Genomic DNA, 23,666 nt, shown 5'->3' on the forward strand with positions numbered 1-23,666 from the left:
TCTTATTCTTATAAATTTGATCAAGTTCTCCATATTTTTTAGATATGAGAACTCTAAGAAACTGTCTCTAAAATCCCCCCCCCCAATTTCTGCTTTCCTTCTAATCTTGGCTACATTAGTTTTATTTGTACAGAAACTTTTCCATTTTACATCTCCCAATAGTCTCTTATCTATTCATAAATTCCTCTCCTAATCATAATACCTGATAGGTAGAATGCTACCTGTTCTCCTAATTTGCTAATGATATTTCCTTTTATATCTACATGTGGCTGTATTTTCAAAGATGCTGTGTCAATTGGCTCCAAATGCCTGCAAATCCTGGACTATTTTAGTCAGTCAGTAAACATTTATTCAGTACTAACTGAGGAGGCAAAGAAAAGCAAAAGACAGTCCTTGAATTCAAAGAACTGGCAATCCAAAAGGGAAAGACAATGCTTAAATAGTTGCCAGTACCCAGAAGTGGGGTGTGTGTATGATTGAAGTCTTGAAGCCAGGTGGGAAAGGATAAAGTAGTTGAAGAAGGGAGGCTTGGGAAGAAGCTGGGGGCTCCCTATGTAGAGCATCTGGCAGGAGCTCTGTGATGTCTACCTTCTCCATTCAGAAGGAGACAGGCCCAAAGGTAGGGGGTACACGAAGGAGGTATGGGGTTTCAGTGTTTATGATGATATTCCTTCTTGCAAGAGGATGAGACCATGGGAGAAGTCCAAGGGAGCTGTCAGGTGGGAAGGGATTACTCTGTGCTTCCTTACAGCCTGCTAATCTAGACTTTCCTTGGCTTTCATGCTTGTCCTCCCAATTTCCAAGAGTAGTTCTGACTCCTAGAGTCTTGGCCACATGGGCATCTAGAGACCTGTTTGCCTTTCTTAGGTAGCAACTCAGTCCTAAGAACTTGTCATAAATACCTTGGGAATAAACCTTCATACTTATGGCAAAGTAAATTTTAATTTAAATACATCATCTACTCAAAAGACTGAAACCTTTTTGAAAGCGTTGAAGGAATGAAAAAAACTTATTAAGCTCTTCTTATGAGCCATACACTGAACAAGGCGGATAGGGTCCTGATCATATAGTCCTGAGATTTGAGTTTGCGTTCCCACACTAACTTTCTAGCCAAGATACCTTGAACAAAACTCTTGGCCTCAGTTTTCATATCTCTAAACAGAGAATATAATACTCATACAACCTACTTCACAGAATTGTTGTACAGAACATGCATTTTAAATTTTAAGGCATTATATGAATGCGAGTTCTTATTTCATCTTTGTAATGTTCTCTGCACTGGATGACATTTTTTTAATAAACTCTCACCTTCCATCTTTGAATCAATACTGTGTATTGGCTCCAAGACAGAAGAGTGGTAAGGGCTAGGCAATGAGGGTTAAGTGACTTACCCAGGGTCACACAGCTGGGAAGTGTCTGAGGCCAGATTTGAACCTAGGACCTCCCATCTCTGGGCCTGAGTCTCAATCCACTGAGCAACCCAGCTTCCCTAGCACAATTTTTAAGTATCCTAGAAGACATGTTTGACACAGAAGATTGGTCTGGATGAGTTATAGATTTAAAAATGTCTTGCTTGAATTGCGCGTCGGCTAGGGAAGGGGTGGCGGGGGGTCGGGGGAGGAAAAGTAAATGATCTGTTTCCAATGAAAAATGTATGAAAATGACCCAATAAAATAATGTTTTAAAAACTAAAAAAAAAATGTCTTGCTGAGTCAGACCTTAGGATTTTTCTATCAGTGACCTAGCATCCATCACAAATGATTGCTTCTGAACCATAACCTCCTTGCCTGAGAGCATTGGTTCTTTCTTCATTTTTTGCTTCGCAAGGCATTTATATACATAGGCACCAGAAATTTTTAGGTATAAGGACCAAATTCTCTCCCTTAGGAACTGGGGTGGGTGGGAAAACAAAAGATCAATCTCAAAAGTTGAAGGTGGTTTAGCTAAGATTATATAAGCAATTATCTTTCTGAGACACTTTGGTTACCCCATATCAACTTTAATCCTGTTAACCTATACAAATAAGGCATTTCTTTCTTTCTAAGAAGGGGAAGGAAAGTAAACCATGAAAATTATCCATTCATTTTCAAATGCAGAAATACAATGCCAAATAGGATTTTATACGTGCTTGTTACTGATTCTGCTCTAATAAATTCATAATCTTTAACTTTTTCTTTCAAATAGATTTCTTACAAAAGGATCCAAGATAAGGCTGCTTATTAACATTTTATACAACAAACATTTTCATTAAACAGTGTTATGAGGAATTAATTTTTACTGATGGTTTAAAGATAAAGTAGCATTTATTTAAAGAGAACATTTTAAGATTGAATGAGACAAATAAGGGTTTAAAATGGGGTTTCTAGGTTCTACTTAGTTCACTAATAGAAGGAAAAGTCTACATGGGTTACTTTTTCTGGAGGGTTTTTAAAAAAACTTTTATTTTGTGGCATTTTGTTCTATTTAACTCCACATTTAACAGTCTTTATCTAAGAAACATCATTTTAAGTTTATTCAAGCCCTCATTTAAGAAACACATGAAAATGATACTATTTTGGGGGAGAAGTTACTTTCCTTGTTTCCCTAATGTGATTAGCTGTTTCTTAACACATTACTTATTGAATAATGATGAGTTAAAGATGAAATAGTTTGTCCTATAGTAACATGAAAATATATTAAACATTCAAATGTCTTTAAACATTTACTTCTATGCTTAATACCAACTTGTGTTCATTTAAATACATTTTTCAAGTTAAGTTGGAAATTATTTACACATTACATTTGATTTGGAAGTAATATTAAATTTAATTAGAATTAGTTAGGATTGTAGCCACTTTATGGCCATATGGCCCCAGTATTCCCTAAAGGACTAGTAAGGATTTATTAAGAAACAAAACTATTTTTTTTTTTGCCCCAGTAAAAAACTATCAACTTAATTATAGACAAAATGTTATCTGGAAAAAGAAAAAATTATTTGCCTTATAGAAAGCACCATAAGTTTTAAAATATAATGACAAGCCTCTATGCAACTTCAAAGCTTTTAAACAAGATTCAACGGCTGGTTTTATTTACATATTTATGACATACATTAATGGTCTATTTGTCTTACAACTCAGTAAATCCAATACTATAAACAAGAGTATGTGTGAACAAAAATGACAGAGTTCCAAATTTTAGTCAAGTTGAAAGAAATTTTCATAAGACCTAAAAAAAAAAAAAAAGCCCTAATCACCCCCCCCCCCCCCCATCTCCCAAACAAGCAGTCTTTTTAAAATGGACTATTTTTAAATTTTCTCCCTAAAATTGAATTTGTCAGCCATAAAGCTATTACAAGATTGGAAAATTTGCAAAAGCAAATATCATATATTCAAATCTGACGCATGCATGGCTAACAGATTTTACCCCTTGCCCTTAAAGTCATGTTAAAGGCAACCTGGAATAAATATCTTGGTAATGTGTATACATCAAGGCACATCCTTTTCTTGTGCTTTAGGAACAATTCACCTGTAATTTCTTAAAAAGCAAACAAACTAACTTTGTGCGCTTTACAATTGTTCCAAACACTTAAAAGTTGAATTTTAATAATTATATCTTAAATAGTAGTTTCTTAGGTGGAGTTACCAAGGGTCTCCCCATGGTGATTTTGGAAAGGTGGGAGGCTGGTCAACATGACTATAGATGTGGACATTTAAAAAAATATACACATTTGGATAAATGTAATTTTTAGCTTCCATGTAATCTACTTTTTATTGAATTCATTTTCAACAATCAGGTGAGTTACAAATGACTTTTTATTAAGATTAGTATACTGTAGCGAGGGCTGCAAAGAATTTTCGTTATTACTGAACTTGACTATTATGCAGTATTCTTGTAACTTGTTGCATGTGTTGGTAGCTATTCTATTTCCAAATTGATCCAGTTTTTCAACTAATTAAGCAATTAAACATGATACAGTGGCTGAAAACATCAAACCCAGTTTTGACTTGTTCATGCAAAAGAACAAGATTTTCCATTTATTGTGCCTAAAGTTAACATGGAAGGATTTTCCTCATCAACAATGTTCAATTTCAACAATAACAAAGCTCTCCACCCTCAGGGTCAACTCCCTTGCCTTGAAGAGATGACAGAATAAGGCATTATTTTACTGGACATACAAAGCAATTTCATGGCATCAAAAAAAAAACAAAAAAACAAAAAAAACTAGAACTAACTAGTCAGTTATAGATTGCCTACATAGTCAAGTGCAAACTTGATTTATAACCATGTGGCTCAATAAGTGCTTTAAAATGAAAGAGTCCTTGACTTAGAAGATTGAATTTCAACAGTAAGTCACAAATCACAGATTTTAAAGACATTAAAAACCAATATTGTACACAACAGTGTACCTTCAGACACTAGCAAAATGCGTTAGTATCTGAATTCTCTTTTCAATCTGTAAATAGGGCAAGTCAAATCACAAAAATTTTACCTCCATATTTTTGATGATAAAAGGACAGAAAGCCTAATGGAGAAATATCCTTTTAAGCTCCAAATATACATTCAAAATAAAGTGAAAACAGGACTGCAACTGTACAGTTCTAAGTACAGTCTTTTATAAAAATTAATCCATTAAAATTATACCATGATAAACAATTAGAAAGATTTGTTTCAAATTTCTCTATACTAGATGACTAAAAACTGGATATTTACTGGGACAGAAAGAGAGAAAGAGAGAAAGAAGTTTCTGACAGAACCTGTGTAGGCTGGACAGACGGTTTAGCAATGCAGATAGTGTGTCATCAAGCAGCAAAACCTTGAAATAGGGACTCTGTGAGCTGTAAGTCATATGTTGTAAATATGTGCAAGTTTATGGCACAGGAAGGGTCATCATCACCAAAGTTTCTTCCAGCTCCATTACTGTGTTCACTCCGGTTCCGAAACATGCGCCACTTCCACTTCCACTGTTTCAATAGCTTCTGTTACTTCAGATATCTTCTGTCCTTGCTGTTGTGCCAACACATAATTAACTACCTGCATAATGCTTTGGTCAGAAAGAGTCGACACCGACGCACACTCCTCGGTAGCTGCAACAGCTTCGATAGCTTCAATGGTTTCTCCGGTCACGACGACAGTCTCAATCTCTTGCGGATCGCTGCTTTCTTGCTCTTGCATGCCTGAGGTTAAAATGCTGAAGGCATGCTCCACTTGAGTTCCCTGGTTATGGAACTGAAGGGTATCTTTCTCCAGCATAATCTTACAAGGCACATAATCCCTGTGGAACTTGGTCATGTGTTTCCGGAGTGTCCGAGCATCGATATAAGCTTCATTGCATACAGGACAGACATAGGGCCGTTCACCTGTGTGTGTTCTTACGTGGCGTTTCAAGGAACGGGCATCAGCCCAAGCAACCCCACACGTTAAGCATTCAAATGGCTTAACTCCTATAGGGAGACAAAAGCAATATAATAGTTAGAAGGAAATTATTTTAATTTTAATGGTTACTTAACACACATAAATATTTTAAGATTATAGAACTTAACTTGCTTTATAGTAGCTGATAGACTGAAAATATTAGAACAATAAAGATTATATTCCATATTTTGTGGAGAAAACGTGTGATTTCTCTCTTCAATCTATATCTTACATATAACATAATTTTAAAAAGGCACATAGGGGTGCAGCCGGGCAGTTCAGCGTATAGAGAGCCAGGCCTAGAGACAGGAGGTCCTAGGTTCAAATCTGGTCTCAGACATGTCCCAGCTGTGTGACCCTGGGCAAGTCACTTAACCCCCATTGCCTAGCCCTTACCACTCTTCTGCCTTGGAACCAATATTGGTTCCAAGACAGAAGGTAAGGGTTTAAAAAGGCAAATTGGGAAACTGACTGAGGTTAGGAGTCAGCTCTGTGGAGACAGACCAGAAAACTGTGCAGGGCCCTGAACTGTGGTTCTGATGCTTCTCTAGATCCAGATACAGGGCAAGTTTCAGACCAAGTTAGCCTACATAATCGACCCAACTGATGACAGAAGCAGTTCTATCAAGGACCTGGAGAAAAATATTGCTGACTGTATAACCCAATCAGGAGTGGAAGAAATAGAAAGGGGAAAATATAATACTTGTTACATGTAAGAGTTAACAGTTTTTAATCATTTATAGTCAATTCTGGAAAAAAAATTTTTTTTTCACAAACCAAGTGGTTGAATGAACAGTTTTTCTCAACTAACTATTGTGTGCAAACATTTTAAAATTATAACACTTATGATCCTAGAATATGCAATTTAGTTAGGTTTCAAGGTGATTTTTTTTTGCACATGGTAACTGACTATACAACATGAAATGTGCAGGCATAATAGTTAGTAACACATATTCTGATTACCTTTGGTTACAATTTTCAATTTCTTTTAGTACATTTTTTGTCAAGTCCTTAGTTTTGTTATTTATTTCTCTCTCCAAAGATGACTCCTAGATCAACATTAACTAGATAGCTCATCAGCACTTCAAACTCAGAATGTCCAAAACAAGTCATCGATTACCTCTTTATATCCTTTTCCTTTGGCTTTTTCAGTTGATGGCACCATCATTCTTTTCCAGGTTTGCAATTTTGGAGTTTTTACTTTGATCTTACCTCCTGCTCCTCCCTCGCTGCCCCTGGTTCAATCAGTTACCAACCCTTATTGATTCTACCTCCACACACTGCCTCAAATATATTACACTTTCCATTCATTTATTACTCTTGTTTAGCCCCTCATAGCCTGCCATTTCCTACCCAACAATCATCAATGGCTCCCTACTCTTTTTAGGATAAAACACAAACACCTCAGGCTGTGTCATTTAAAGCTCTACACAATGTGGGTACAACCTACCTTTTCAGATTTATTTCATGTTGCTCCCCTACCCCACCTTAATGAACTGTTTTAGCCAAACTGGTAAACTAGTTAGTTGATCCTTCAAGTCAGCATTCTATCTCCCATCTCCAGGCTTTCACACATGCTGTCCCCTGCTTTTACGATTCATTTTCCATTCATCTTCATCTCTTAGAAGCTTCAGGGTCCTGCAAGGCCCAACCTATGTGCTACCTCCAGCTCAAATGGAATCTGAACCTTCCTGATATCATCTAATCTGCTCTGTATTTACTCTGTGTACGAACTCTCTATACCTAATAGAGTATAAACTCCTTGATACTTTGTCTTTTTAACTTCCACCCCACTCCCATCCCCATCACAGTGCCTTGCACAGTGGTATGTGTTATAAACAAGTATAGTAAAGTCTTTTATCCCTGAAGACTGAGGAAAATGCTGTATATAGTAGTAAAACTATAAACTGAGAGAAATTGCCTAGATTTTTGCTTATATTTCATATGAACATTTTAAAAGATATCAAATAAACACTGTATAGTGATCATGATTTTCTCACTGTATTAAACCACAGCCTTCTCAATGCCTGGTTCTTCTATTGACTCTGTGAAGGCTGGTTCAAGAAAAAGCTGGAAAAGTATTAGCTATAGGGTAGCTAGGGGACTCAGTGGACAGAAGGTCAAGTCTGGAGGTATATATTGGGGGGTGGGGGAAGAGGGTGGGCTAGGTTCAAATCTAGCCTTAGACACTTCCTAACTATGTGACCCTGGGCAAATCATTTGACCTCAATTGCCTAGCTGTTACCTTCTTCTACCTTGGAACCAATACTTAGTATTGATTCTTTTTATCTTTTTAATGACTTACCTTCTATCTTAAAACAGTATCAGTTCATACAAGTATTCCCAGGTTTTTCTGAAACCATCTCCTTCATCATTTCTTATAGCATTTGATCATAATCATACACCACAATTTGTTCAGCCATTCCCCAACTGATGGGCAATTTCTAATTCTTTGATACTACAAAAAGTCCTGCTTTTAGTATTTTTTGTACATGTAGGCCCTTTTCTTTTTTCTTTGATCTCTCTGGGAAATAGACCTACTAGTGGTATTGCTATATCAGAGAGTAAGCAGTTTTATAGTCTCTTGGGCATAGTTCTAAATTATTCTCTACAATGGCTGGAACAGTTTTGAACCCCAGCAACAACCTATCAATGTACCTATTTTCCCTCATCTCTTATAGGATTTATAATTTTCTTTTTCTGTCATATCAAATTAATTTGCTACGTATGAGGTGGCACTTGTATGGTCAGCTTCATTGCCCTCAAATATAAGTGCTCAAGGTGTAGAACTTAAGCTTTAAAACATGCCAAAGACAAAAGGGCAACATTTACACAGACTCTATATATGCATTTGGAATTTGCCATGCAGTAGCTATGTTATGGCTTCAGAGAGGATTTTTAACCTCAGCTGGAAAAAACTATAGCCAATGGAAAAATTATTAATGAAGTTCTTTCTGCTCTCCAACTACTCTAAGTCCTAACTGTAAAAGGATTCCCTTTTCACAAGTGCAAACTCAGAATAGACAAAGAGAACCAAGAATTTCCCTTCATACACCTCAGAATTTTAACTTAAGTACTTTTTATTACTTTCTAAGCCACACAGAGCTCTTGATAAGTAAGAACAAATTTTATAAACTTAGTGAATAATCAACATAGGAAACTTCACAAATAGGTAAAGTTAGGTCAATAGGAATGGTTATTTCTCAAATATTTCATATATAGGGACCAGATAACCTACTTGCTGGGAGGCTCTGAAATTTCCAGATGTGAAACCTTTCCCTAGACTTGTAATTAAAGATTCTAAGGTTAGTCAAACTGCCTAAGCCTCTAAGATGTACCTGAATTTATTAAGGGAACTTTCCTGTGGTATAGGAAGATCTAGGTAGTTAATGGCTTTTTAGGTCTCAGAAGACTTCTCTACTCACACTTCCCCCATCCATCTAACTGATGAAAATAAAGAATCATCCCCTCAAATCTCCAAACCATACAATAGCATTTGAAATATCACATTTTGGAAGTTATTGTGCTTTGAACTTAATCCTGCTCCCTAAACTTCTATGGATACTGCATCACTCATGGAAGAAGCTACAGATACAAGGAGAAAGTGAATTCCCCTTGAGATACCACTGTTCTTGATATGGAATTGTATCTTTCATGGATAAGTATTCTCTTTACAATTTATTATTACCTGGAGATACTGAAGGCATATTGAATCACCATTTTCTGAAGTCATATCATCACAGTGTACTTTCTTCCTCTGTTTAGTGAGGAATATTATCTTCCATCTTAACAAAATTTAGTTAAATGAGTTTCATTATATATTGAGATGCTCATGCTTTAATCAAATTTATTCAAATAGGATTCTATTTGTAACAAAGATGATCAAATTGTACAGTGAGAAACCCTGCTCTCTCCCCTCTTAAGCCAGACAGAGGGAGAGATTAAAGATCCTAGAGACAAAAAGCCCCTTCCCTCAGAGGCTGCTTCCTTTATCTTCTCACTGACCAACTCCGTTTTACAACCTTCCTGCCAGAAAGCAATTACTACTTCCTCCCCTCAGTGCCCTGGTCTCTTTGGTAATGGAATCTTCAGCTCTGGCTCACTGCTCACTGAACCTGTCAGTTCTCTGATCCACTGAGGAACCCTGCTCTCTCCCCAATTAAGCTAGACAGAGGGAGAGGCTGAGAAAATCCCTTTAACAACAGGTAAGTTCTAGGGTCATAGCATGAATCATTTGCAATAGGAAAGGGATGGAGCCAGTGGGTACATAAGTAATAACAGAAAGCTAGAAAATGAAGAGAAAATTGTTAAGGGTAAATTTTTAGAGTTGAGGCTAAATATAATTTTAGTGGTTGCCAGGGATTTAAATTTTAAATCCCAATGAAATACTCAAGTCAGAATGGAATTTTATGGTGGTTTATTTACAATAGAAGGAAGAAATTAAGAATGAGGGAGAAAGAGGGAAAAGACAGGGGGAGTTCAGAGGCCTTTCCAGAAGATTAAATCTAGCTTGGCTTCCTCCAAGATAAGGGGCCTCCTTGGAGACTGGTGCCTTCAGAATGCCAGGGAAAGAGGATTCAGCCTTAACACTCACCACGTGGTCACCCAAGGGAAGCAGTCTCAGGTCTCCACACTCCAGCCCTCCAAGTCAAGAACTACCACAAAAAGCTGCCAAAGTCTCTCTCACAGGAAGTGATGCAAAATATAAAGACAGTTCTTTACATCACTTCCTGTGTCTCACATGTATCAATGGTGACTTAAACTTGTCTTAGGACAGCCCAGGGGGTCAGTCAGTTGTTTCTGATTTGTTGCTTGCTAACACACATGGGTCACAGACCATCCTCCTCCACACTTAATCCTTAAGTGGGGGTGTATACATTCCTGGTTGTGAAAATTCTAAAGACTAAGCAGGGTGGAATAAATCTAAAATTCACAAAACCAGTTCTAAAATGGCATCCCCTCCATCTTAACACATTTAGGCATATATAACCTACCTTCATGGTTGTTCATGTGTCTTCTATATTCCCGCAGCTGAGTGAATTTTCTTCCACACTGCTCACACACACGTTCCAGATTTTGTTTTGCTCTTCCTTTCTTCCCATGAGTAGCTTTCTTTACATGTCTTCTATATAAGGCCTTTTCATAGAATTCTTTTCCACATACATTGCACCTAAAATATGATACATTATTTTACTAAATAGATACATACAAGAAAAACCCTAAGAATCAAACCTGGAAGTACTATTTCAAATCTTAATTTGGATCAGAACTTTCCCGAGCTCACTCACCTATAAGGCTCTGTAACAGAATGAGATTTTACATGGGAATACCAATCTTTCTTCCAACTATAGCACTTTTCACAAAACTGGCACTGGAATGGCTTCACACCAAGATGTTTGTTCATGTGCTGGCGGAGATCTCGAGCTTCAAAGAAACTTTTTTCACATCTGCAATAAAGACATATGACCACCAAACTGAATCGTATTCTTATTCAAAATAAGTTTTTATTTTTATTGATGTCTGTTGTTCTTATATCACATTTGGTTTTTGATAGATCTATCTGCCTTCCTTATCCTACATGCCATCCTTTGTAACAAAGATTTATAAAGAAAAGGAAAAAAGCAGTTTGGCAAAGCCAACTAAAATATTAATCATTTCTAACAGTACATGTGACACTTTATAATGACAACTCCCATATTCTGCAATTAAATGATTGATGGAAATGTATCATTTTTCCTGAGTCCAAACTCATTCATTGTAATTACACAGTGCAAAACAAGTTTTTATAAACTTAATTAATAAATTTATGGGAACACCATCATAAGGTAACAAATTCAAACAAAGGAATTTTACATTTAAACTTTGATCAAATAACCCAACAGAACAAACTGTGTTGAAATTAATTGAATGTTTTATACTCTAAACACTTACTGAGTACACCGATAACCTCGAACCTCAGGCTTTGGCTGATGTTTCTTTAGGTGTTTGCTGAGTCCAGAACCCCTATGAAAAGACTTTCCACAGATTGAGCAAAGGTATTTTGACTCTCCTGTTAAAATATAAAACCTGTCAAGTTTGAAATTCAGGTTCTTTACCAATAGTATTTTTCTAGAAGTCTTGTATATTCTGAATTTAGGAACCAAGAAAAAAATGTTACCTGAAACCCTAAACTTTACTATTTAAAAGCTTTTTAAAAGTATATATCAATTTTAATAACACTAATAAAAAATGCCCTATATTCTTTTAAGTCCTCTTCCCAATGGTACTTATTTATTTTTAGTAGCTACTTTATGAATGTGATAAAGAAGTTAACATTTGGATAGTCACTTTTTAAGTAAAAGTCAGTATCTAAGGAATTGGGTCTGTATTGTTTATAGAAGGGAAAACTATAAATTGAGTTTTAAAACAAGTTATAAATTATAATTTTTAAAAAGACATTCCTATAAAATTTTTTATTAATGTTGCTACCACCCTTTTATTTCAAAGTGCATTGTTTAAAATGGTATATGTAGGGGGCAACGGGGTAGCTCAGTGGATTGAGAGCCAGGCCTAGAGATGGGAGGTCCTGGGTTCAAATCTGACCTCAGACACTTCCTAGCTGTGTGACCCTGGGCAAGTCACTTAACCCCCATTGACTAGCTCTTACCACTATTCTGCCTTGGAACCAATACACGGTATTGATTCCAAGACGGAAGGTAAGGGTTTAAAAAAAAAAAAGGTATGTATGGATAACAAAAAACAAAACAAAACAAGGGGTATCTAGGTAGTTCAGTGGATTGAAAGCCAGGTCCTAGGTTCAAACCTGGCTTCAGACACTTCCTAGCTGTGTGACCCTAGCCAAGTCACTTAATCCCCATTGCCTAGCCCTTACCACTTCAACGCAGAAGGTAAGGATTTAAAAGAAAAAAGTATTATCAATGCTATACCTCCCAACCTGCAGACTCTGAAGTTTTAGAGTAAGGAATTCCCATTACTATATCACATCATAAAGGAGCAAAAATATAGTTGTTGACAAAAATAACAGGATTTGCCAACATATATATTTAAATATCTGTAATTTGATTAATAATTTTAAGTGCTACTGAATTCATAGCAACTTTTTGTAAATATATATTTTCTTTTTTTAAAACCCTTACCTTCTATCTTAGAATCAATACTCTAAAAGTAGAAGAAGAGTGGTAAGGGCTAAGCAATTGGGGTTAAGTGACTTGCCCGGGGTCACACAGGTAGTGTTGGAGGCCAGATTTGAACCTAGGACCTCACACCTCTAGGCTTGGCTCTCAATCCACTGATACACACACACACATATTAAAAAATATAAAATTTTCTCAATCAATTAATATAGTCGTCCCTTACTATAGCCTAGTTCACTTACCACGACTTCACTGTATCGCAGGTTTTAAAAAAATATATCTAATTCTGTATCACAGAGTTTTGGGGATGAATACCATACTGTACACAATGGAAATGCAGTATGCCACTACTGCTTGTGCAAGTTTGCCAACAGGAATGAAAGGTGACTAACCATAGTGCTGTGTTCTGTATCCTGGGCACTGATTGGCTCAGTGTTTATAATAGTGTGGGAAAGGTTAATAAGAGTGTAGAAAAGGTTTATAGGAGAGTAGGAAGAATTTACAGTCTTAAAATATATATAAATAATAAAAGATAACCCCACTACTTCATGGATTTTCACCTATCACAGGGGTCTTTGGAACATAACTCCTGCAATAGGAGAGGGATCACTGCAAGCCATTATCATGCTAGAGCTTACAAAATTTCTTTTACATTAAAAAGTTAACATTAGGTTAGTTATTGAATCCATATCTGCCTACAGCCTGATTTCTTTTAAACATAGCCTAATTTCCTTAAGGTACTGAAGTTATAACAGAATATCAAGTAGTATTATTATTGTTAGCAGTTCTTTTTTAATAATGGAAATAATATGAATGTTCCCCAAACCAAACAAACTAATCTATTTTTACTGTCCCAACATAAGACAACTTCAAAAAACTTATCAGAATCAATTCCTTTCCCAGAACAAAAAATACATACACTCACACACATGCATTGTGCATATATCAGTATAGTCTCAGTACCTGTATGAATGCTCATGTGTTCTTGAAGACTACGCTTGGTGACAAAAGATTTAACACAGAGTTCACACTGGAACTGTTTCTGGGCTTCATGGAGAGCCAGGTGTAATTTTAAGCCATGCTTGTAAATGAAAGCTTTTCCACAGACCTATGAAATATTTTTTGTTAAAAGTTATTAATAAAAAAAGGCAAAAGGGGAAGAAGAACTGTTTCTAAAGAACAAGAGACTATTCTATTCACAAGCTGCTAAGAGACCTTGACTACTTTAAGGCCAGACTGTAAGAATTGACTGCTCCATCTGCAGAACTATACACACTTTACCCATCACACTGCTCATGAAGGGACTATAGAGGTACCCTTACATTATTTACTAACTGTCATGATAATAGCTCATGCTGTCTCTGTGAAACAGATAATTTATGTATTGGCCCTATTTTACATGAAGACTGACTCTGAAGGCAGTGATCTGTCTATGGTTAGTGTCCTGTGGTAAAGACCAGAAATGTCCCATTAGCCCATCTAACGCAAAATCGACTAAGGCATTTCAATGACTAGAAATCAGTTATGTTGTTAAATATTCCTGTCAGTCTAACCTCCCAGATGAAAGGTCAACGTAGAAGTACACCAGGAATATATAAGGTCTAGGACTCTGCTTTAACCAGAGATACCCCAAGAAATACTCTTTGGATTTTAGACAATCCAAATGTTTAAAAAAATCCTTAAGAATAACAGACTCAGAACCCATGAATGTATATGGTGGAGAAAAACAATCTGTTCCATGGAGGCTTTGATAAAATCTATTTCTTTAAAAATTTTGATGAATTTTGTTTAAACATAACCTCTCCTTTCCTACCCATGCCCAAATAAATCCACTTACAAAGTACATCCTCAGAGTTTATTATTCATTGTTAATAGAAAGGATGTGTCCTTTAATTTGGCTGTGATGGTATTCACATTGCAATTCCAAATAGCAAAAATGGCAGACCTCTCTGCAACATTTTACATGTGAGAGAGATTCGGTTATTCTGCCAGAAAAATATAGCAAACATATTCTGCCACTATAGTTAGTTCAGAGTTTTTTCTTTTGAGTTTAATGCATACCTATTCACATTCAAATACACACACATATACACACTTACCTGGCATGCATGTGGTTTAACACCTGTGTGCTTCAACATGTGTATTCTAAGAGAATATAATTTGGGCAATGTCCTTCCACATATAGAACATATAAACTCCCTCTTGGTTCTACCCTTTTCAGTTGATGTTCCTGATTCTTCTTCAGCAGTAGAGGAAGTAGGTACATCACTTTTTCGGGTATGTCGAATGAGGTGTGCTCGTAAAGAAGCACTATATTGAAATTCTTTTTTACACAACTGACAAGAAAAAAAATTGGTAATTTAGAAACACTTAACTTCAACCCAAACAATTAGAAGGAAATTTCATCAAATTCTTCCTCATTGAACATTAATTGAGCCTCTTCTTGCCACAGAACTCTGGAAGACTCCTAGACATAAGACAAAGACTTGGTTCTGGTCCCTGAAGTATTACAAACTAACTGGGAATGAGATAGTTCACATACACGTGAAAAAGAAGTCATTCTAAATTATCTCTGACATAGATTATATTTTTCATATAGAGATGCATTAATTTTTGAAAACCCACAAAACTATTGTCTAGGCTAAAAAAGTACTTAATATAAATTTTAAGAACACCCCAAAGTTACATGTGGAATTTATGATAAAAGGAAAAGAAAATGTGTATGAAATAAGAGATTCTCTGTTTCACATACAATCTTCTTTTTCTATTCTACTTTATATGTTGAAATGTTAATTTTATTTGGTATTAAGTTCAGAACAAAACAAGAATGCAAAGAGCCAATAAATTCTTCTATTTGACTTTGGGATTTTTTTTTTGCCCTTTTTCTATCACTCAGATGTCTTCTGCCTCTCTCTCCTTCAAACCAGATCAAGAGGAAGCCTTACTCTTTACCAAGGCTAACCCCTCTACCTACATGGGTGATCTCATTTCATCTCTTCTCCTCTGACAGATTGCCTCCTCTCTCTTCTAGACTTTATTATTTATTTTCAATCTCTCCATGTCTACTGACTCCTTTTCTACTGCCTACACACATGCCCATGTTTCCTCCATCTTCAAAAAACCTTGATGTGATTCTTTCATCCCTGCTAACTATCATACTTCTTTTGCCCTTTGGGACTAAAATCCTTGAAAAGGCTCCCTAGGCCTTCCGCTTTCTTAGTCTCTTAACCCCTTATAATCAAGCTTTCCAACTTCAGCATTTTACCCAAACTACTCTCTCCAAAGTCACTAATGACTTCTGAGTTGCCAAACCCAATGGCCTTGTCTCAATCCACATTTTCCCTGACCTTTCTGTAGCCTTTGATACTCAAGAAATATCTTTTTGATAAATAAAACCAAAATAAACAAATCTATAAAAAAACTAAAAATATGCTTCTAAGAGCAGCCTTACAACTATTAAGCCAGTTATTCTCCTGACTTTAACTTTTCTTTTTTAAAAATGCACAAAATGGTTACTAGAGAACAATTAACCTAAAATAGGATACCAGCATATCAAAATAACAAAAAATATCAATCCATCAGATTGAAGCCGTCATATATTTAGAGGCATTTTTTTAAGAGCAGAACTTACCGGGCATTTGTAATCTTTAGTTCTTTCATGTTTTAAAGTGTGCATGATAAGAGCATAGCGCCGCTGAAAATCCATTCCACATTCACTACATCTATGTACCGTTTCTTCTTCTGTGTTCTCATTAGTCTCTCTTTTGGGCTGCTTCATTTTTTTCCCCCTTTGAACTAATTTTAAGGCAACCTAATTGCAAGGTAGGAAACATACTTTAATGAAAGAATGTTAATTCTGATGTCCTAGTTTAATAAAAACCATTTTGTTAATATTATTTGGAGCTCCTAGAATAACTATTAGGAGCTCATTCCTGCCCCCTCCCCCCCCCAGTCAGTTATATCTTTTCTATAAGCATAATTTTTCTGAACAAATTAATTTCATCATCAGGTCAAAATGAGAAGTGTATGCACACATCAATCGTCATACCTGCTGAACCGCAGACTTAGGATTGGCTTTCCTATTCTGAAGTTTTTTCTCTATTCCTTTGTGTAGTCGTATATATCCACCTTCACTGACCGAGCGCTGACGGAGCCTACTTTTGTAAGTGTCATCAGGGCTAAGGGCTGCCTTTTCTGTTTGTATAACAGGGCTTCCCTGAACTTGTGTTGGTCGGCTACGTTTTTGCTTCTGTTCTTCTGTGATGTCTTCAGCACAGGCATCTTCAAATGATTTGTTGGACTCATTGTTTTCCATTTCTTTGTCTGCTGGAGTACTCATGTTCCCATCTTCTACTACAGAAGGCGTGGAAAGGGCACTGGAAACTTTGTCATCTTTTTTAGTTTCTATTTCAAGAATTATCATGTTGCTGTTTGTCACTGTTTCATTCTTAAGTGTAGATTGTGAGTGGGTTATATTTTCTGTTTGTACTAAAACAGACTGAGATGCTGAACAAACCTGAGGTTCTACTTGTGGTGTCGTCTCACCTTCCTGCCCAGCACCTGGAAATTCTCCATTTACTGGGGCCACAAATGCACTGGTTTCAAGTTCTGGAGGTACAACTTCTTCAATGTTGCCCACAGTTTGTGCTGTACTTTCATTCTGGTCTGGTAGATTTTGAGTAGATTCAACTGTTTGTACTTCACCTTTTTTATATACAGTAATCTGCTTTTCTTCCATTAGTTTATGTACACTTTCACAGATTTCTAAGACTTCAGACATGAAAAGATGGCGGGCCAAGATGGCAATATCTGCCATGCTACAAAAATCAAAACTTAGCACCGAAGTATAAGCAAACTCCAGCAAGGGAAGGAAACTTGATTTACAAAAGCCTGTACAAAACAAAGAGGGAAAGCAGTAGATTGTAAAAGGAAAAATCACCAAAAAAAGCAAAGATCTATGCATATTGAGCTGGTATAAATATTGATATAATGCTCTCCAATCATCATCACTAAGAAATAAGTGCATGGACTTCTATAGAATCTATAAAAAGCCAAATATAATAATTTAGTCTATCCTCAAACAATCCTTTCAATGCTCTAATCATGAACATTGATGAAAAAGAACACAAAATAAATGCCCAATATTATAAAATATCATTATTGTCACATGTCCTTTAGTGGTCAATTAAAAAGTATTACAATTTTATGCATATCTTTTATTACTCTTATCTAAAATGCTTCACTTCCCCAAGATTCACTTGAAAAGTCAAAGACACTAAATCCTAGTCAAGGCAGAGCAAAATTTCCAATGATCCATTTGAGGCAATGGATATAGAACCAAGATTACATTTGATTAAAAGTTTACTGAATTTGATAATTAACATGACTCTATATTTTCTAAATTAAGGTTTCAAAAAGTCAGATACATAGATACTTCTCCAAACAGATGTGCTACAACAATGATGCATACAAACGCATCAAGGATAGTTACACTTTGCTCCATGGTACCTAAAGCTCTGTGACAAATATCAGAGATTTGTCAGTCATTATCCCCATGGATACCTATACCTCAAGTGGTAGGAAAGGGGGGAGGGGGGGGAAGGTACTTTTTTCCAAGTCCTATCCTGTATATCATACTTAAAATAAGAAAAAGTCTAAGCAAATGCAGCTCAGTTTGCTCCCTGGCCCCACTTAACTATAACAGAAGCTCTCAGTGACTCCATATACTTCTCCCAGAAATTTATGCATGAAAAACTAAAAAAAAAAAAAAAGACTAAACGTTTACCTGACAGATCCACAACAGCTTCGTGACTGGAAACAGCTCCCTTTTCTATAAAAAGGTCTCGGAAGTACTCGCTATTAGCTGACAAAACAGATTTATGAGCTCTGTATTCTTCTCCCTCAATTAACAGAGTAACATCACAGAACTGATTGTTAAGTCTCTGCTGATTCAGCTGTTTTAAGACGGCTCGACAATGTTTGGGTGAAGACTGTTTCATAACACCTTTAGTGTCAACCTATCAAAAAGAAATTCAAGACCAAAAGCTGTATTATGCTGCTGTCTGTACTTTAAATATAAAACAAATCACTCTTCATTTCTGAAGGAACTGTCATCAATAAGCTGGTATGAACATCTTTGAAAATGTTTTTCAGTTTTTATTTTTAAATGTTTTTTTCAATTATCAAACATTTATTTGTTCTTACTCCTACTTTTCCTTGCCTGTATCAGCCTCCCACAACCCCAAAACCCCCCCAAAAGAAAAAAATGCTTACAACAATTATGTAAAGTCAAATAACTCATATTGCCTAAGGCCAAAACTCGATCTCATTCTTTGTACCAAATTCCCAAACATTTAAATAGACACAAAACCATCTTTAAATAGCTACTTTTTTCTCTTCTCTTTCCTCCTCTGCCCCCCCCCCCCAAAAGCCACAAAAGGTCATTGATTTACCACCTTCTGAAGGTAAGAACTGGAATATTTAGGAAGGTCTAAGGAGCATTACAGAACACAAATCCGATGTGCAACTATTTAGTAATATTAAACGGACAAATGGACTTTGGAGCCCTAAATCTGCTTACTCATTTAATATTAATGCCATTAGCCAAAGCTTCATAGTGGTTTTTGAAAAATAAAATTCACTAAGACCAAATTCTTTATTACAGCATTATAGTCACAAATTTTAAAGCAGTAGTAAAATGCCACTTACAAATACAAGTTCATGTTTGGATATTGGCTTCTTTTTCACCGTCTTGGGTACTGCATTTGGAACAGATGCAGGATTGCTTTGGTCATCATCTGTTTCATTACTCTCTTCAGTAGATTCTAGTTCTAATCCCAATTCTTCTAACATTTCAGAAGTATCTGATATTGGACGGGCTCGATCCAGCTTTTCCTGACATTTGCTACACTCTTTAATGTAATCTTTCACTTGCTTTAAAATACCTAAAGAGGAAATGAGAATGAAAATGTTAAATGCATATCTACTGTTAATTTAAAATTACAAGTGAGAGAATAATTTGTGACTCCCATTATTCAAGTCAAGCCAATGAGGATTTATTAAACACTCCAGGATTCATTAAGCACTCCCTATGTGCCAGGCACTGTGCTAAAAGCTGGGTTACAAAGAAAGACAAAAGACAGTCCCTGCTCTCAAGGAGCGAAATCTATTAGGGAAAATGACATAGAAAATAACTAAATACAAATAAGATATACATACAGAATAAACTGGAGATAATCAACAGAGAGAAAGCACTAGTATTAAGAGGATATGGGAAAAGCTTGTAGAAGGTGGGTCTCTAGCTGCGCCTTAACATATGCCAATGATGCCAGGAGATAGAGATAGGGGAGAGAATTCTAGGCATGGACAACAGCCAGAGAAAAAGCTCAGAATTAGGAGGTGGCCCAGCAAGAAGGCTAGTATTCTTGCATCGAAGAGTCCATGAAGAAAATGCAATGTCTAAGAAGTCTAGAAAGGTAGGGGATGGGGAAGCAGGTTATGAAGGTCTTTGAACATGAAGCAAAGGATTCTATATTTGATACTGGAGGTGATAGGGAAGAGGGGCTGACATGGTCAGATTTATACTTTAGGTAGATCCCTTTTGAGAACTGAGTGGAGAATGGACTGGAAAGGGGAGAAAACTGAGGCAGAGCATCCAACCAAAAGGCTATAGCAATAATCCAGGTGTAAAGTGATGAAAACCTGCACCAAGGTGGCAGCACTATGAAGAGAGGGATGAGGGCATATGTGAAAGATGTTATGAAGGTAAAATCAACAAGCTTTGGCAACAGATTGGATATGAAGGAGGTGGGAAATGAGAGGGTGAGTTATGGAGATACCTAGGTTGTGAGCCTCAGTGACTGGAGGATATGTTGTTGCTCTTGACAGTAGTAGGGAAGTATGGAAGGGGAGAGAGTTTGGAGGAAAAGATGAAGAGTTTAGTTTAAATAATAGGTTCAAGTTTATCATCACCATTATGTTGATTACAAAACTGTGCATCAATTGTTAGGAAGTCAAGGTGAATTTTCCACCAAAAAACATAATAATCCTAAATGTCACTGAATTTTTTGTCATGTCATCCTATTTATTAAGCTGTTTCAATGGGAAAATACAATCCCAAATTTTAAGTGAGGATAATAACGCATGTCCTCTTGCCCTAGGAAGAAGGGCTGCTCTCTTCTTGCTTCTTTGCAAAATCTTGGCAGTAGAACCAGAGGGCACTCAGCAATATTTTTCATAGTACATATTGGACTGAGGGGTTCATTACATGGTTATTCTAGTATTGGGAGTCTGAGATTCCATCTGTCAGGTCAAAAGCATGGATAATATATGTATAGAATAAAAGCTGTAGAGGCTGGGGAAGCAGTGGTTCTAGTGGGGATATAGGTCCATACTCTGCTGTCCCAGGCACTCCAGTTAGAGCAGTAGATCTAAAGATAATATCAAGAAAAGCACCTGGAAAAGCAGATTTTTTTTAAACATACAGGCCATTTCTATGCTGAGGATCTGCCCCTCAGGAACTGCCTTTATAGTCAATACTAGGAAAAATTTAAATATGAAAAAGTAGTTAAAAGCAAATTACCCTTGGAAATAAGGACAAACAAAAACATTATATGTTCATTTCCCCAAATACAAATCCTCTACCACAGTGTGTTAACTCATCACCAGTCATTCAGCTTTCTTACTAGATTACCCATGCAACAGCTGTGAAAGTTTAGTTTCAGTTTAGTTCAATGTCTGGATCTCCCTAAATTACAGAAGTATAGTGGCCACTGATAGCTTCATTGTACCACAGAAGCTTTGGCCCACTTCATTTGTGACCTAGGCTGGTTTGTCCCTTCTTAGGCAATCTGATACCCTCCCACAGTGACCCCCCCCATATTGGTGTCAGACTTAGTGTGGACACTGGATTAACTTAGTCTGCTGTACCCCAGAACTCTCTATTTCCAGTGATCCCCCAGGAGGCAGGGATTATAGGCATGCAGCATTGCTATGGAAATGTAGAGGCATACCTGTCAGATGGCTCTGCTGATGAATAAGGAGAAAGAGAGGAATGCCTCAAATCTAATTGGTATCAGGTACCATAAGAACCAGTGGATGGATTTCTTTCTTGTTGGTTTTTGTTTCAACAATTCTGGCTACCTCCATTTGCTGAAGTTTTTCAAGAAGTTCTGAGATCAATCAGTCAACAAGCATTTATTAAGTTCTAAGTGTCACGCACTATGTTCTTCTGGGAATAAAAAGGCAAAAGTGAAAGAGTCCCTGGCTTCAGGAACTTACTAGATTCCCATGACATTATAGCATCTGTTAACCCATTAAAATGGCTTAAGTAAAAAGCAAAACAAAAACCCATCTATTTGTTAAAATGAAAAAGTGATTGAAATCTGTCATCTCAGATGACAAAAGTTATTTCTTTCTTATCAATGTGACCTGGGCCTTTAAATCAATTTCTATAAGCTACTTTTGTTCAGTGAGCTGAGAATCTTGTCTCTTATTTTACTGAAAAATTGAGGACCATTCACATGGCTTATATCTTCTCTTTGTCTCAAAACTAGAAATCACACCCCAACCATGGTCTCCTTCTGTCCCCTGGTCTCAAACAATGAGGTGGTCCTCTTTGCCAAGGCTAAATCCTTCTCATTGGTCTTTGATTTCAATCTCTCCCTACTTTTTCTGTAGACTGCACTCCTCCTCTACTATTCCCTCCACCACGATCAACTTTCCTTCTCTACTAGTTATTTCCCCTATTGCCTTCAAACATGCTCAAGTTTCCCCCAACCTTAAAAAAAAAAAAAAAACTTCTCTAGATCCTACCATCCCCCTGAAGATGATATTTCTCTTCCCTTTCTCAACCAAACCCAGTAAAAGTGTCTACACTAGTTATCTCCACTTCTTTCACTAATTGCAATCTGGCTTCTTACCTCACTGAACTGAAACTCTTCTCTTCCAGGTTACCAATGCTGTCTTAATTGTGAAATCTGAAATTCTTTCTTAGTTCTTATGCTTCTTAACCTATCTGCTACATTTGACATTACTGACCACCCCACCCTGTCCTTCTGAATATTCTATATTCTGAATATCTCTATATTTTTGAGAAATTACTGTGTCCAGGTTCTCCTTTATCTCTGACCACCTCTTCTAAAATGTCCACTATTGCTTTATCATAGTCAACATGCCTCCTAACTTAAGGAGTTCTCCGAGGCTGTCCTAGGCCCCTGTCTCTTTTCTATTACCCTTTCTTGGTGACCTCATTAATTCTCATGAGTTCAATTACTCATCTCTAGATAGATTATTCCCAGGTCTATTTATCCAATCTTTTCCCGAATTTGAGTTCCCATCACCAACCACCTTTTAGATATCTTGAATTGGATGTTGCAGAGATCTCTCAAACTCAACATGCCCAAAATGGAACTTATCTTCTCCACAATCAAATTTCCCTATTTCTTTCACCACCATTTTTCTGGGTGTCCCAGTCTCACAACCTCACTTGTGAATTCCTTGATTCCTCATTCTCTTTCACCCCACATATCCAATCTGTTGCCAAATCCAACCATTTCTCACTTCACAACATCTCTCATATTTGACACCATTCACATAGCCCCCACTTTCATTCACATCCTCAGTGCTTCTCACCTCAACTATTACAATATTTTCCTAGTTGTTTTCACCACCTCAAGTCTCTCCCTATATTCATCCTCCACATTGCTGTCGAAATGATTTTCCTTAAGTACAGATCATGACCATGTAACGTCCATCCTCAAAATCCAGTGGCTCTCTATTGCCTCTAGGTTCAAATACAAACTCCTATGTATCTTTTCATTATACATCACTCCTTTGCCATACTCTGTGGGTTAGATAAACTGGTCACCGCTTTGTTTCTCACATATAGTCCTCCATTTCTAATCTTTATTATGCTAGCCACCCTCCCCCCACCCCCTCCTGGAATTCACTCCCTCCTCATCTCTTCCTCACTGAATCCTTCTCTTCCAGATACAGCTCAAGCATCAACCCTTCCTGATCCCTTCTACTGCTAGTGCCCTCCCTTCTAACTGGCTGGCACTTATTTTGTATTTGTTCCATCTATATTTACTCTGCATGTAGTTTTGTATGCCCACTAATCACGTATGCTCCTAATGTTAACCA

At 36.7% G+C, this 23,666-nt stretch overlaps 1 protein-coding gene across 2 annotated transcripts in view; it reads right to left on the reverse strand.

The window, feature by feature from the left end:
- Positions 1–3,036: 3,036 nt before the first annotated feature.
- ZBTB11 (zinc finger and BTB domain containing 11) overlaps positions 3,037–23,666 on the reverse strand; it is a 30,279-nt gene continuing 9,649 nt past the window's right edge. Inside the window, exons 1-11 of one of the 2 annotated variants that reach the window (XM_007493539.3) lie at positions 21,536–21,726; positions 19,233–19,468; positions 18,310–18,541; positions 16,573–17,414; positions 16,156–16,335; positions 14,624–14,860; positions 13,488–13,632; positions 11,323–11,440; positions 10,680–10,838; positions 10,386–10,561; positions 3,037–5,420 (exon numbers count right to left, since the gene is read on the reverse strand). In XM_007493539.3, coding sequence (XP_007493601.1) covers positions 4,903–5,420; positions 10,386–10,561; positions 10,680–10,838; positions 11,323–11,440; positions 13,488–13,632; positions 14,624–14,860; positions 16,156–16,335; positions 16,573–17,414; positions 18,310–18,541; positions 19,233–19,376 — 2,751 coding nt within the window. In that variant the 5' untranslated portion in view covers positions 19,377–19,468; positions 21,536–21,726 and the 3' untranslated portion in view covers positions 3,037–4,902. Of the gene's footprint in view, positions 5,421–10,385; positions 10,562–10,679; positions 10,839–11,322; positions 11,441–13,487; positions 13,633–14,623; positions 14,861–16,155; positions 16,336–16,572; positions 17,415–18,309; positions 18,542–19,232; positions 19,469–21,535; positions 21,727–23,666 lie in introns of those variants that run through there. The other variant, XM_001370237.4, reaches the window with a different exon arrangement.

Source organism: Monodelphis domestica, chromosome 4 (assembly GCF_027887165.1).
Source record: "Monodelphis domestica isolate mMonDom1 chromosome 4, mMonDom1.pri, whole genome shotgun sequence".
In the NCBI taxonomy this organism is placed as follows: Eukaryota; Metazoa; Chordata; class Mammalia; order Didelphimorphia; family Didelphidae; genus Monodelphis; species Monodelphis domestica.